The sequence below is a fragment of the Trichosurus vulpecula genome, chromosome 1, assembly GCF_011100635.1.
Source record: "Trichosurus vulpecula isolate mTriVul1 chromosome 1, mTriVul1.pri, whole genome shotgun sequence".
NCBI lineage: Eukaryota > Metazoa > Chordata > Mammalia > Diprotodontia > Phalangeridae > Trichosurus > Trichosurus vulpecula.
Window position 1 is genome coordinate 166,944,062 of NC_050573.1, and position 16,868 is coordinate 166,960,929.

The window sequence follows — 16,868 nt, forward strand, 5'->3', positions numbered from 1 at the left end:
TCTCAATTTCCAGTTCTTTGCTACCCAAAAGAGGTGCTATATATATTTTTGTACATAGATCATTCTCCTTTGATCTCTGGTGTACAGACCTAGTAGGGGTATTGCTAGGTCAATGGGTTTGCATAGTTCCAAATTGTTCTCCAGAGTGGTTGCATCAGTTTACAACTCTACTAACAGTGCATTAGTGTCCCAATTTTTCCACATCCCCTCCAACGTTTGTCATTTTTCTCTTCTGTCATATTAGTCAATCTGACAGGTATGAGGTGGTACCTCAGAGTTCTTTTCATTTGCATTTCTCTCATCAGTAGTAATTTAGAGAGTTTTTTCATGTGACTATAAATAGTTTTGATTTCTTCTTCTGAAAACTGCCCGTTGATATCCTTTGACCATTTATCAATTGGTTCTTATTTTTATACATTTGACTCAGCTCTGTATATATTTGAGAAATGCAACCTTTATCGGAAAAACTTATTGTTAAATTTTTTTATGTTATTGTCTATTGTACCTTTTAGCAAAATGTAGCTTCCCTGATCTTTTAATTAAGTTTATTTTTGCTATTGTTTTGTCTGAGATCATGATAGCTACCCTTCTTTTTTTACTTAAGCTAAAGCATAGTAGATTCTATTCCAGCCCCTATTTTAACTCTGTGTATGCCTTTCCATTTCAAGTGTCTCTTGGCTGAGACCTCCTGAAGCTGCTACTGCTATTGCCTCTGTCACAGCCACCTCGAAGGCCCACCACTGGTGCTGGCTGCATTCACGCCAAGATAGTTCCCACCCTGGTGTCACAGACCTGTCTTAGGCTGGAAAAATGTCTCATTCTGACCTTTTGTTGGCTCTGCTGCTCCAAAATTTTATTTGAAGCATTCTCTTAAAGTTGTTTGGTGGGAAATGTTGGGAGAATTCAGTTGGGTTGATGCTTCTAATCCACCATCCATGGCTCTGCTAGCTCAATAGTTTTTGATAACCCAAGGTTACCACTAGATAGCGATGAGGCTCTGGAGTAAGGACTTTGATAAAGGACTTTTTTCAAGCGTGATTATTACTTTGGTTTTTTGCCTCGTGTTCCCGTGTATCCCTGGTCCTCCACAAATTATAAATGAATTGGCAGCTTGTGGCCCAGTACATAAGCTTTTCAGATTCTAAAATGCAAATCAGGCCCTGTAAATTTGAATGATGTTTATCTAGCCTATTTGAGTTGTCATTCTTGAGGTTTTCCCCTAATTGCGATTTTAGTTTCCCACCTCCCAATTTCTCTGTTCATTGTAAATTGCTTTTTGTAAAGCTCTTGGTTTTAATAGACACTAAATATCTCTGTCTTATTGCTTTCATTTATCCTGAGTTTTCCCTCCTCTCTAATAAAGCTTTTTCCTTTATTCTCTTTTTCCTGTTATATATTCTTTAATTCTCCTTTAACATATCTTTTCTAGTTGGATTTCATTTCCTGATTCAGGTTTTCTGAGCTTGCTTCTCCAAGGCCTCAGCAGTTCTTAGTTTTCATTCTGGGTAATCTGGCCTCAGTTTTACTTTGGTAATATTCCCATTTGTATGTTAACAGCTTTGCAATTCTTTATTATCAAGATGTTCCTGAAAATGTACATGCATTATTCTAGTCTGTTCAAAGCAACGTAAAAATGCTTTGGATTAAATATTGTTAATTCTTATACTTCAGATCTAGTTTTAAACAAGCCTTGGAAGCCCTGCCTCAACTCTCAAGTGGAGCAGATAAAAAGTGAGTTTTCTATTTTGGTCTTGTTTTTAATAAAGCTATCCTCAGGAGCCAAGACTTTTGAGCATTATACTAGTTGTTATTGCAGACAAATCCTACATTAGTGGTTTGAATTATGGTGGAACATTATGTAATTGCCAAATGTTACTGACCCATTCTGTCTGTTGAGAGTAATATTACTTACTATAAGTAATTGCTGTATGATATATCAGATTGTCAGTTGTCATTAAATATAAATGAAAAATCTCTAGAGCAGTTGCCAGCACAGTGTCTGTCAAATAGTAGGCACTTAATAAATACTTATTGATTATGAGATTTTTCAGAATTGTGTTTCATCTTAAATTTCTATGAGGCGTGTATCAGATTACAGAATACAATAGAAGTTTTCTATTATGCTTGGGGGGAGGATTTTAAAATTAGCTATTTTCTTATTTTAAGTGACAGCACTGGGAAATCTATAAGTTTATACCATAAGACTGTAGTATCTGGTTCTATTTTTAAGAAGATAGCATCTAGATAAATGCAAATATAGGGCATCGCTATGAAATATAAAACTCTTTGAGTTTTGTCACTCTATGGGCAGATCATTAATTTAAATTATTCTTTACATTGAAAAGAGCATTGGTTATTTTTAATTCATCCAAATGTCAACAGCATAGCCAAATGTAGGTAAGTGTCAGTATTAAAGACAGGTGGCAAATCATAGCACATTTTGTGCCCTCTAAAATAACTGCTTCTTTTCAGAAGCAGAATGCTGTCACATTTATCCTCCAAAAATATATACTTAAGAAAAGTATAAGTGGAAAATAAGGTATTGAAGAAGAGCAGGCTTTTGCTCTTTATATGATGATGTTTTAATCACTACAAAACTTCACAAATTTTGTTAAGATAATATTAATTCTCTCAAGGTGAACTTGAACTCTCCTGACCCAGGAGAGAACCTAGAGCTGGTGACTCTCAGGTTACTTCCACAGCTGAAGCCACAGAAACATAAATGTTTGCTTCCTTATCAAACCATAAAGGGTTTGCCTAAAGTTGTACAGTTATTGATAGAAGTAGGACTAAAACCTTACTATCCTGGCACATAATTTTTCTATTCTAATTCATTTTGCTCCACCATGTGTGTCTTCAGAAAGCAGAGTGAACAAAATGTTAAAGCACTGGTTCTATGTAGAAGGGAACAATCTGGGGGCAATAGATGTGCCCCTGTTGAATTGTTTTCATCAGCATTACTAAGTGGTCTGTAATAAACTTTTCATTTACCTTTCCAGAAAAATAACACAAACCAAAGCGGTGCAATTGGTTTCATTGAAATGTTTTCTTGTGCTATTAAGCAGCCTCCCTTCTGTCCGATTCTGAAGCCTCTCTCCTCCCTTCTAGATTACTGGAAGAGCTCCTGAACAAGTTTAAAAGCAGGATGCACTTGCAGCTCACCTGTTTCCAAGCTTCTCCCTCCCCTATGCTGAAAACCTAGACACACATCAAAGAAGAGCCAAGTGAAGGCCAAAGGACCAAACCCTTGTCTTTAAATGCGTTAAGCTACTCAGTGTTCAAGCTTTTGGATGGCTGGGTGTTTTCCTGATTGGCAGCTTAGTGAGGACCTGGCATGTGTTAGCCTTTGAAACAAAAGAAATTGTTTGAAATGCCTAAGTAGTGTTTGCTTAGTCATCTCTGTTGGTTTGAGTCCCATCAAAATGTTAAAAATACCTTTTCAAAATAGACTTTTCCTAGCCATGTGTTGGATAGAGAATGTTGGATGAATTCTCTTTTTAGTGAGTGTACTCTTTAAATGAAATGAACTGTATATTTGCTCTATATTTCTCAGTGTCTCCTTTACAAAACTTTAAGTATCCAGAACTTTCATAAGAGGAAAAGAAATTGGGCAGGTTACGTTTAGACACTTAAAAAGATTCAGTCATCCTAAGCTACCCAGCTGCACTTGTAAGCTTTATTTCATACAGATGGCCCTACAACATAATTCAAGTATGTGTTAGCAGAGATTGTAGGCTGCATAAAAATTGTCACATTTTGAATATATTTCATATCATTGTCTGTAGTCCAAAATACCCATGAATATAATTAACATTTTGTTGTCTGGTTTTTCTTTTTCATAGTACTAAAGGCTAACATCTCATCAGTGTTACTTTCTCTTTCTGACTTTACTCTAAAATTGAATTATGTGTGTATGTACTTAGTCCCTGAAGATTAATTAATAGCTAATTGAATCTCAGTGGCTAAGTACTTGGCAGCTTATTACCTGTAGGGACTTCCTTGGTAACTTTTACTGTCTTCATTGTTGCTGAAAATTGCCCTTTTCCTAAAGAATACGGAAGACACATGACAGAGGGCAAAAACTACTGCTACTGGCTGCCTTTTACTCATGTGCTCTGTTCCTTTTTCCCCGCAGCAGTTCATTTCATTTTTTGCCACACTGTTGATCCCTTGCACTATCTCAACCTTAGCGGCCAGATGAGTGCTGGCTTGGCACTCTGGGTTTCTGTGGATTCAAAGTAAACTCATCAGTTTCAGAATGGTAAGAGTTGTGGATGATCATTTGTACCAGTTGTCCCACATTCAGTGCTGACTTAAGAGATTACAGGAAAAAGGTCACAGTGACCCAGAGAAGTGACAAACTAATTCTGAGTAAGCTCTGGCCTTTAGCCTACCTAACTTCATCTGAAAATTCACTTCAGAATATTTCGGTAATCTTCTATTTGTAGTCAATTTATCAAGATTTTCAAAAATCCCAATAGAAGCTGCAGACATTTTTTTAAAGTGCTAAACATTATCTATGTCTTAACTAGTACAAGTAGACTTAAAGCCCACTTGTCCATATATACATCATTAATTATATGACACAAGTAAATGCCATTGTATTTGTTCATTTGGTATTTGTAGGAAAACAGCTGTTATAACTGTAAGTAAAAGTTTGATTTAGAAATGTGGCTTATAAGGTATATTAAGCAATTATAGGGAACATTTTCATTTTTCTTTGTATGTACCTACGTTGGCTATGAATTAAATTACAAAAATGCAATCCTAGATGTTTCTGTTATTGTAATAGACTGGTACAGTTCATTGAACCTATAAAGAAACTGTCTTCAATATAAGGTTGCATTTAATTTTTTCCTCCTAAATTTCTTTCTGCATGTGTGAAGTAAATCAAATAACTTTTGATGAATTTAACTCTGTGTTCTTATATATACCTTGCTAAAAGCCTACTTCAGTGCCTCATCGTGGCATAGAAGTAAATCTGGGTTCTTAAAGGTTATGCTGTTGGAGCAAGAGCTCTAGTGAACCTTACTAACCCCCCCCAAAAAGCTTCAGTACATCTTGAAACGTAAGGGAAGTTCCAAGAGGCTCATCACTGGTAACCTAGTCATGAACTGATGAAGTTTTTTGACCAGAGCAACTTGAGAAATGGTGTCTTGAGGAATGGAAGGCCCTACTACTACAATCATGTAATGAAGAATGGAATCTGCCTACATATTATCAATCGTCAGGCATTCTACTCACTGAGATGCTGTATTGAGTAACTTAGCAGTACATATTCTCTTCCCTCCTGAGGCTAACAAACTAACACACAGGAAACCCTGAAGGGGCAACAGTCTAGAGGCCATAGGATAACAAAGAGCGCTGGACTTGGACAGAACTTGGAATCAGAAGACCTGGGTTTAAGTTCTAATTCTGTTACTTGCTCGTGTGACCAGGAGCAAGTCTCACCACATCTTCTTGTTCTCTTTCACTGGATTATCATACTTCTCCTATCCCTCTGTTTAGGTGTCCATAAAGCTATGTGCTGTATCCACTTTTCTCTACTCACTCTCTCCCTAGGTGATCTCTTCTGTTCCCATGGATTCAGTTGTCACAAACATGCAGACAACTCCCTAATCTATATATCCTATTAGATGTCTCTAACTTCTAACCTCTGTCTAACTGCCCTTTCAGATATCGATATATCCAAAGCTGAATTTATTATCTTCTCCCCTCAACCCATTTCTCCTCCCTACTTCCCTCATTCCTGTTCATAACACCATCTTCCCAGTCTTCTAGGTTCAAAACCACAGATATCTCTGACTCTTCCTTCTCCTTCATCCCCCACATCTAATCAGTTGCTAAGCCCTGATGAGTCTGTCTCTACAATATCTGTCTCATCAGTCTCTCTCTTCACTCACACCACCACTACCATAATTCAGACTCTGATCAATTCTCAGCTAGACAGTTATCCTGTGTGTTGTCCCTTCAAGTTTCATGCCATTTGCGCATTTGATAAACTTTCTATTCCCTCTTCCATGTCACTGATAAAAATGCTAAAAGCCACAGATCTTTGTAACACCCTACTAGAGATCTCCCTTCAATTTGACATCAACTTCGTAATAACTATCCTTTGGATCTGATCATTCAGTTAGCTTCAGATCCAGCCCATGTTTCTCTATCTTGTCCATAACAACATCATGAAACTGTCAAAATGCTTTGCTGGTATGTAGGTAAATTATACACGGTATTTATGCTATTCTGTATGTGTTTATGTACACACACACATACATATATATGTTTGATTTCCTATCCTACCTACTTGCAACATGCACCGCATAATCAAATAGAATGTAAAGAAATCTTAATTCTTAGAGGCAAGCCAGATTGGAGTTGTCTGAAGCCTCTCTAGCCAGAGCTAAAAATGGACGTTTTCTTATACTAGTAGGGTTTTAACCATGATCCATACCTCACTAGAACTTTTGACTGTGTTTAACTCAATGTTTTTGAATGATTTATATGGCAAAAAGAATATGCCAGCATTATTAAAAAGCAAACAAACATAAATAACATGGTGCTGATCATTATAGAAAATAATGTCACATTTCCTGCCTTCCAGAAGTTTCTATTAACTCACAGGTGACAGATATGAGTAAATGGATATGTAGACATGCAGAAAAAAAAAAAGTGAGGATAGGAAACATCCCAGTTGGGACTGGACTTGTGGTGTCATTGGTATAGAGAACTCCTAAATGAGTGACTCCCTCTACCGGTACAAATCAGCACCCTTCCTTCAGCTTAATCCTCATAGAGTTCAGGCTTTCATTACCTATCAACAGCACAATTGGAATAACCTAAGTGATCTCTTCTCTTCTGTCTCCCTTTGACCCATCCTCCACACACTGGCAAGATTGTCAAGCAAGATTTCATCAGAGAAGCATTATAAAGGATATCAGCAGAAAGATTATGACCAGAATGTATGAGGATGGATCAGTGAACTCCAAATCTCCATTTAAGAAAGGAACTCAGCTCAAAACATCTCATTTCTCACCTGGCTGTACTACATTGGGACTTCCCTCTTTCCACCATGCCCCTAAGTCTGGTACTTCCCTGACGTACATACCCTTCCCTTTGCAGCTTCTTTTTGTGTGTTGTTTCCCTCTACTGTATTGTAAGCTCCTTGAGGGCAAGGACTATCTTTTATTTGTATTTGTATCTACAGTGCCTGGCACATAGTGGGTGCTCATTAAATGTTTATTGACTTATACTGACTGACAATTGTTCTGAAGTAGGATGGCCTCCAGATTCTGGAAAAACCTGATGAAAATGCAGCATGTACTCCACCTGTAGAAGATCCCAGAAAGTCCATCAAACATCCTGTATTCAAGGGGAAGTCCAAATGGGCACTTATTTTTGGCTAAGCTATATACATCATGAAGTACACCTGTTTCTGGCACACAATCTGGTACCTCCTTTTCTGGGCTCGCTTTGTACCTTCTTTCCTTGACTGTCTTCCAACTTTTTCCTTTTTGCTTTTCTTTCTAAGTCCATCTCCTAGCCCATGTCTCCATATAACTTCTCCACTGCCCCTACCCTTTTCCAGTGTCATTATCCTGACCAAAGTCGCTCATTGAAACCCTCTCCTCTAGTGGTACCCCATTCTCCAAAACACGTCTTGTTCCTCCTTACTTCGATACCTTCCCATTCTCTTCAATGAATCTCAGCTGAATGTTAGCAAAGCAAACTGAGAAAATCAATTCACACTAATATATGAGCGACTGGTTTCAAGGCTTTTTAGGGGTGTTATTTCCTCAAAACTGTGTTTGCTCCTTTAAGTAAGATAAGCCCTTGCACTTGTAAAAGCAAAAGTGGCTGATCTTCCCTCCCTGCCCTCAGGGTTGCCTTCCTGTTTCTTACCTGACTAGGGAAAGCAGTTTCAAGTAGCTTCCTGCTATACCTTATCCTACCCCGAGGTGATCCTAGAAATGCTTATCTCAACTACACAAAAATTGTTGACTTACACACCTTTTTTAATCACATGGCCCAATGGAAACAGCTGGTCTTGGAAAAGTCCTATCTTTGAGACCTATTGGTGTGTGACACTAGGCAAAAGTCACAACCTCTTAGTACTCTAAGCCAGTTATATCTAGCTCAAATAGAAACAGATCCCTGCCTGGCCCATGTTGACTTAGAAAGCTATAAATTAACATTATCTATGTTTGATAGTATTTTTATTTATTTTGTTTAACATTCCCAATTACATTTTACTCTGGTTGGGGCAGCACTCTGTTGCACAGACTGGCTGTACAGACCTTCCATGAGTTTAACACTTCTGCTCTAGCCTACTCTCTAAGAGACAGAGATGGTGCTAACTTGCATTCACAGTTTCTTGCCTGGGAGCTCCTTAAACCAATTAAGTCATAGGTCCAGTCCCTATTCCTATATGAATGCCCAGTTACTGCAATACAGTAACAGTTCTTTAATACTTTCAGGGATCCATGATTCACCAGTGCAGCATCCACACTTTCTTATCCTGTGTAGCTCTTCTCAATGACCTTCCAAGTCCTCTTGGGTACCAGATCTACCAAGAGCATGGGAAGGCTCCTCTGGTTCCTTTAATATTTCACAAATGCTAATACAATATTCAAGCTGTCCATTGGTTAGCACTCATTTTTGCTATATGACACATACTGATTTTCAGTTCTTCATGTCCTGGATTAGTATTTTATGCTGCTTCTCATAGACTAGTTATTATTGGTAATATGCCTACTTATAACCACTCTACCTCTTTCCATAAAATCCCTTTGGGTGACCTGCCATTTTGATTCTTCAGAGAAGATGATCTTCCATGTTTCACAGCTATACGTCCTCCTCAGTCTTCAAACATTTGATCTTGCCCAGTGGAGAAATGAGGCAACCAGTGGCAACAGCAGTGAAGAATACAAGTCCATTTGCAGAACATTGTAGAAGATGGCAGATTACTAAATGCAGCCTCAAAAATAATAATCATACATCCCATTCAATGTGTTAAATTAACTTTGTTGTGTTAACTTCATCCTAATAGTACCTTCTATTTATATGTGTTCAATCTTTATAATTTGTTGGTCGCCTGGCATAGTTATAACTCTCAACTTTTTTTTAAATTTAAAAGAATATTGATTATATAAGTCTATAGGCTGCTTCTTCTGACCCCTACCCCCAAACAGCATAAAAGCATATCAGCTTTATTTTTAGCATGACCTCTTTGTTGATGGCTACAATTCTTTTTAGCCTTTCATTCTTCCGTTAAAGATGAGGCTTAGAAGATCTTTGTATTTAAAGCATGTGTAATATGTTGAACGAAGTATATTCATACTGAAGCATGATAAGCAAGTACAAATGACTGATATTAGAATTTTTCCTGTTTTCATGGAGGGAAGGATTAGCAAATAAAAGTTGCTAGATAGCAAGGGGGAATAGAGAAATCATTTTAAAGACAATGTCACAGTTATGGTCAGGGTACTTGGACCAAGCACAGCTTAATGAGAATGTAAATAGCTAGTAACTAGTCTTCTTTTGAGGGCAGCTAGGTGTCACAGTGGATAGAGTGCTGGGCCTAGAGTCAGGAGGACTGAGTTCAAATTCAGCTTCAGACACTTACTTACTAGGTGTGTACCTTGGACAAGTCACTTAACCCTGTTTGCCTCAGTTTCCTCATCTCTAAAATGAACTGAAGAAGGAAATGACAAACCCCTCCAGTATCCTGGTCAAGAAAACTCCAAATGGGGTCACAAAGAGTTGGACACAACAGAAAATGACTGGACAACTGTCTTGAGCAAAGGAGAAGTGAGTGACATATAGACACCAAGAAAAGTTTATTCTGCCCAATAGAAGACATTTTCACTTGCTAAAATGGAAAAGTATTTATCAAGCACTTCTTGTGTGCCAAGCACTGTACCAAGGGTGAGGAATGCTAGAAAATCAAAACAATCCCTGTTCTCAAGGAGTTCACATTTCTAATTGGGGAAGACAATAAGATAGGAGAACAAAGCCTCAGAGTAGCCTTGTAGTTCCACAGGTCCTTAGAGTTCTGCTTCAGGGAAAGCAGAAGTGACTAAGGGTCTGGAAGGTACAGTAACTGGTAAACAAGGCCCATTGGTCCTTATGGCCTACATTGTATATATGTATTAATCCCCTTATATTAGTATTAAATCCCCAAGGAAAGACTACTCTTAAAAGAACCACAGTTTCTGCATAGCAAAGAATATACTTCCACTTCAAGTTAAGACTCATAATCTTTAAAAGTATCAAAAGATGACAATTTAACACATGCAACAAAAACAACTAATAACCAAACTCTCACTGGTGTGGTAGTAAGAACACTGGACTTGGCTGGAGTCAGGAGACCTGAATTTTTGTCTCATTTCCTTCATGTGGTCTTGAACAAAATTTCAATTTTTCTGGACCTCATTCTCCTCGTCTATAAAATGAAATCGTTGGAAGAAATGCCCTCCAAAATCCGACTCACCAAGCAGGTTGGCTCTTACTAAATAGCAATGAAAATCTGTTGTTAGAAACCTTATTTTTACAATTTATGTAAGGCATTTGATCGATTAATGTTCATTATTTAGTATTTAAGGAAGAATAGAATTTGGGGACAGGAAAAAAAGCCAAAGAGAGCACCTCACCTAGCATCTATTTTACAGATGAAGGAACTGAGGCGTCCAGAAGTTAAGCAATCTGCCCATCATCATGCACTGAATTGACATCTTCGCCAAGACTAGAACCCTGATATCCCACTCCCAATCTGGTGCTTTTTCCCAAACACTGAGTCTAAGTTCACAAATGAGAAAACTGAGATCCAGAGAGCTTCAATTCTACACCATGCCTGTAATTCACAAATATATGTCATCATCTATGCAAAGAACTGAATGGCAAAATTGAAAAACACAAGTGGTCTAGTGGTTAGAAACTACGACTAATTTATTAGGTGTCCTAATTCCTATTTCTATTTGACTTGCAACTTGTAACCATGGGAAATGTTTTTCTTTGCTTGGTTCTTCCACTTCTCCATTTGAGTAAACTCCAATATACATTTGTAAGACACTTTCTTACACTGAGCAAAGCTAAATGTATTTTCTACTTTCAAAACAATCTCTTTTCGGGGTACTGCCAAGTAGTGTTCTGAATTTACCCCTCAATTCTACAGTAAGAGTTATGTTTTTCTTCAGTTAGGTTACTTTCAGTTTAGTTTAGTTAGTTATTGAGGCTGGGTCTCCCTGTCTTGCCCAGGCTGGAATTGCAATGACTACTCCTGATCAGCATGGAAGCTTTAACCTGCTCCATTTTTCTGACCTGGGACAAAGCAACCTTGTCAAGCCATTCTAGTGCCCCCCCACACTCCTGGGGGGAGGAGGGATGTCACTAAATAGGTGCCAAACTTAGTGCAAATACCAAATTGTCTCCTTTCCTATTCAGCACACCATAGCTGAGAACTCCCCAATTCAAGTGATCCACTAACCTCAGCCTCCCCAGTAGCAGGGATTATAGGCATGTGCCACTATACCCAACCCCTTTCATTTTTTAAAAGAAGATAGTATATTCACTTTGTAATGATTTATGTAGGCCCATCAAAAGCACTTTCAGTGTCACAAATTCATACACGCATGCACACACACACACATACACAAGTGGAATAATACACTGAAAACCTAGGAGACTCAGCCACTAATCACTTCAAACTAGTGGAAAGCTACCAAAAGTCACAGCATCTGAGAATTAGAAGGAATCCCCAGAGGCTTTCTAGGTTAGCCTGTGCCCTCCCCCCTCCCCCACCTTGCTTCTGGTTGGAGACCTCTAGCAATGGGGATCCCACTACCTCCTGAGAAAAAAACCCTTCTATTTGGGGACAGTTCCAGTGTCTCCGAAGTTCTTCTTTATGATGAGCTGAATTTTACCTGTAACTTTAACCTCTTCCCTGTTCCTTGTTCTGCTCACTGGGATCAAGCAGAACCAGTTGAGTCCTTCTGATCTCAGATTTGGAAGGGACCTCGAGCCGTCTGGACCAACCCATAGCTATCCAAGAGTCCCCTCCACGATATACCCAGCAGGAAGTCCCTTAGCCCTTGCTTGAAGAACTCTCAAGGCAGTCCAGTTCACTTTTGGCTAACTTGATTGTTACAGTTTTTCCTTATATCCAGCATAAAACTGCCTCTCTGCAACTTCTACCCCTTGCTCCCCGTTTTGCCCTTTGGAACCAAGCAGAGAAAGTTTAATCGCCCTTGTTCATGACAACTTTTCATTGTCATGAAGACAGCTAGCATGTCTCCTCTCAAAACACTTCCCTCATGCCCCTACCACACATACCTACTGCACATCCTCAGCTCCAGCTGATCCTTGTGTGCCCTTAATCATCCTGACCGCCTGCCTCTGGTTACTCTCAAGCGTATAAATATCCTTCTCTAAATATGGTACCCAGGACTGAATGCAGCACATGAGATATGGAATGAGATCAAACCAACTGGCCTGTAGTCCACAGATGCTACTGTCTTCTCTTCTTTGAAAATCAGGACATATTATGCTCTTGCCCAGGCTTGTAGTGCCTCTTTCATTCTACACAATCTTCCAAATAATGACAGTGGTTTAGCAATCACATCTACCATTTCTTTTAGTAACTGAGATGTAATTTGTCTAAGGCTGGTAACTAACCAGTTGGGTAATGCTTTCTTGAAATCTTGATTATCTGGAATTTCAATTCCACTAGCCATTTTTGGTCTGTCCTTCCCAGTCCAATGATCTGATCAGAAAATAAGGTATATACACCAAAAAAAAGTTAGGATAAGTAAGGGAGATAAGTAAGAGAGAGATATGAAAGATTCTTAAGAGATCACACGGCCACTCCCAGCATTTTGATGATGAGTCATCAACTGTAATGGTAAGATGGAAGGCCTTACCATCTACTCTGCCGCTGAGCCCTAAAAACCACTGGACTATTCTGCACACCAGAACCTCAGGCATTACCATCAGCCTTGCTGCTTAAGGACCATTGGGCTTTTCCATTTACCCCCAAGCTGAACCCTCCTATAATGTATCTCCTCTCAATTAGAATGTGGCCTCTTCAGAGCAGGGCCTATCTCATCTTTATATTTGTATTACTAGCACTTGGCACAGCGAGAGTTTTTAAAATTCTTGTTTAATGTATTAATTGACTATAGCTAGGATAATTGGGCAAGTAGGTGGCACGGTGGATAGAGTGTCAGGCTGAAGTCAAGAAGGTCTGAGTCCAAATACAGCCTCAGACACTTACTAGCTATGTGACCCTGGGAAAGTCACTTAACTCTATTTTAGTCTCACTTTCCTCATCTGTAAAATGAGCTGGAGAAGAAAATGGCAAACCACTCCAGTGTCTCTTCCAAGAAAACCCCACATGGGGTCATGAAGAGGCAGATACGACTGAAAAGTGATTGAACAACCACACCAACAGAGGGGTAAGAAGTGAGGACTTTATGGGAAAGATGACATTTGGGCCTTAAAGAAAAGTAAGTTGGAGCCAAATTCTGGAGGATTTCAAATGCCAGAATAAGGATTTTTTTTTTATTTTACTTTTACCTACCTATTCATCTGCATGTTATCTCCCCCATTGCTAGAATGTCAATCTCCTGAGAGCAAGAACTATTTTTGCCTTTATATCCACAGCACTTGACCTAATTCCTAGCCCGTAGTAAGCTCTTAATAAATATTTATTTGCTGATTTGTCATTGATTTATCTTATAGATAATGGGGAAGCACAGAAGGTTTTTGAATAAGGAGAGGCTCAGGTAAAACGTGTGCATTAGAAAGATCCTATTGGCAGCCGTATGGAGGACGGATGGTACAGAGGGAGAAATGGATGCAGAGGTAGGAAGCCGTTAGAACAACTGAGACCAGAGGAAATAAGAGCCTGAATTAGAGTCATGGTAGTGACAGCAGAAAAACAAGATTATACAGGAGATATCACAGAGGTGGAATCTGTAGTACTTCCCAGTCTGACTGGGAGTCAATGTCACCACTTCTGAGGGTGAAAATGAGAAGGGTAACGCTGAGATTTCGAGACTGAGAGGCCAGGGGAATAATGACAGTGCTATCAATAGAAACTGAGAAGGGAAGAGAAGGGGCAAGGTTAAAGGGGAAATGCTGAGTTTGGTTTGGGCTACATGGAGTTTGAGCTGTCAGCCAGACATCTAGATGGAGAGATCCAAGGGGCAGCAGTGAATAGGGAACTGGAGCTCTAGGAGGGTGGGGCTTGGAGATAGAGATGTGTGAGTCATCTTCTTATGGGAGGGAATGAGGTCACCAAAGCTGGAAGAGTATGGGGAGAGACGAGGACCTTTGTGGTTGCTCACATTTAAGGGCCAGGAGGTGATTGAGGAGAAGCAGGAGAGAGTGAGGATTGTAAAGCAAGGAAGAGAGTATCTAAAAGGGGAATGTGTGTCAGAAGGAGATGCTACAGAGAGGCCAGGGAGTCTGAGGATGGAGAAAAGGCTGCCAGCGCCTTCATTCCATTAAAGTAACCTTGTATTTATTTTGCACAAAGCTAAGTGTGTGCATGTCTCCCCCAATCGAATGTAATGTAAACTCCTATAGAGGAGATACTGTTTCATTGTTAGACCTATATCTCTAGTGCCTGACACAGTACCTAGCACATATGGCGATATAGACTGGTCCTGTAATGTCACTTATAATAGTGACTTCCCAGATGAGGAAATTCTGTCTACCAAGGCTGGTCACCACCTTTTCTGCAGTTTATAGCCTTAGAGTTTTGACAGGCCCCTGAGAGGTTATGTGTGACAAGAACACACAGCCAGCATACATCAGAGGCCAGTCTTCCCAACTCTGAAGCCATATCCATCTTTGTTAGACCATGTTGCTTCTCCTGCTTGGCACAAAGTAATAGCCTTAATAAATATTTGTTGACTGATCTATATAATAACTGTAAGTGGGAGTGTCTGCTTTCCTGGGGCCCCTTCTGTAGCTCTAACACCCCTACCCCTTCCCCATAGCCATTGGTACAGCCATGGGGACCCTTCCTTAATACTGAGGACCCCAGGCAACTCTGGGGCCTTCAGCCCCTAGCCATAATGGCCTGGGAACTGATCTGACGTCTTCAATTGGTCCCTCTTCTCCAAATCTAGCCACCCTCGCCTATGAATTATGGCTTCTAAAAAGTTAAGATCCAAAATGTTAAGATCCTTCCAGGTAGAATCTCTTCTTCCTTCTCCATCCAATATTGTCTTTTAAGTTCTTGACATTTTCTCTAAGTAAAAGAAGAGGAGACATAAATAATCATAGCTAACATTTATATAGTGCCTGCTGCATGTCAGGCAGTGTGCTACATTTCTGACGCTGAACAGTATAAAGTTTTGAAATTTGTTTCACTCCATCTTTTTGTGGGTTCTGCTGCTCCAGAATTTGTTTAAAGTCATTTTTAAAGGTATTTGGAGGGGTTTCAGAGAGAGCTCAAGTGAGGTCCTGTCTTTACTCCACCATCTTGGCTCCACCTCCTGAACAGTATAGAGTTTTTAAACACATTATTAGCGAGCACCCTTTGTTACAGGAATGGTTGCTTACCACCATTGGCATTTTACAAGAAGTTGCCCTCTTTATTAGCAAAGAAAGGTGCATTCACTGCCCTAGACTTGGGTTGTCTTGCTGCTAGACTCCAATGATTCTGGAGGAAAGAGTGAGGCTGATGACTTTGCACGGCTCTGCCTCACTTAAATCCAGTTCACCCACAAGTCAGGACATCCCTCCCAGTGATGTCATCGCTCCCCTTCAAGGGAACACAATAAGAAAGCAGTTCCAGGTGCTGGAGCCACAAAGACATCAAAGAAATTGACCCTATCCTCAAGAGGGAGACACAGTCTGTGCACCCCGAAGTATATCCAGTGGGGTTTTCGTTGTGATTGTTGCTGTTTCTTATCAGAACTGTGATTTCATAGTTCAGGGAGTGCCATGTGAGAAGCAACACAGTGGGCTCCTTGGAGAGTTGTCTGGGACACTGATAAATGACTTACCCAGTGTCTCAAAGGGACCACGTGCCAGTGGCAGGAGTTGGGACCAGGCCTCCTTGATGTTGATACTTACTTGCTATCCACTGTGCCATACAAACTATATCCTACACATACATACACATGTCCATGCAAACTATATCTCTATACAAACTATATCCAGCAGAAATAGAAGGTAATTTGGTTGGGGGTGGGGGCTGCAGAGATCAGGTAAGTCTCTTCATATCCCTCAGTTTCCATGTCCTTGTCTGTCAAATGTATGGGTTGAATGAGATGATTTCAAAGATCCCTTCCAGGTTCAAGATCCCATGAATCTAACTCCCCACCACTAAAGGGGGTGTTTAGGTGCTCATGGGACTGGATAGCCGCTTACAGAGAAGTACACCTCCCCCTCCTCAGGATTCTAAAGCCCTGCTTTCACAAAGATTAAGGCTATCAGCACGAAGAGAGAAATTGATTATTTTCTGAGAGCCAACTACAAATAGGATTTTTAAAAGTTTTATTATCTTATATTTGACAGCACCAAATCACAACATTACATACTATCACATAAAAGGCAGCGCATAACATATTATCCACAACGACATTTTGAGAGGCAAACAGATTTTCCAAAAGCTGTATGTTCCCAATCAGAACCCTCACAAAGTAGTTCCATATTTAAGAAAAGAAATGGAACTTTTCCACCTTGGAGTGTTACAGCCACATGATGATGTTCACAGCAGCTTTGCTTATCCCTTGCATTCGCTTCCTCCAACATGAAATCCCTGTTAACAGAACATCCTCTCCCAATTAAAACAGTCTGAGGAGAAACAAGTTAGATTCATCTCTCCTGTTGCTCAGCAGATAGAAGCTGTAGCCTGA

At 39.7% G+C, this 16,868-nt stretch overlaps 1 protein-coding gene across 2 annotated transcripts in view; it reads left to right on the forward strand.

The window, feature by feature from the left end:
* EXOC2 (exocyst complex component 2) overlaps positions 1–4,835 on the forward strand; it is a 228,324-nt gene extending 223,489 nt beyond the window's left edge. For both annotated transcript variants that reach the window (XM_036755919.1, XM_036755909.1), the window contains 2 exons: positions 1,672–1,731; positions 3,109–4,835. In XM_036755919.1, the coding sequence (XP_036611814.1) occupies positions 1,672–1,731; positions 3,109–3,202 (154 nt within the window). In that variant the 3' untranslated portion in view covers positions 3,203–4,835. The remainder of the gene's footprint in view (positions 1–1,671; positions 1,732–3,108) is intronic.
* Positions 4,836–16,868: the final 12,033 nt, after the last annotated feature.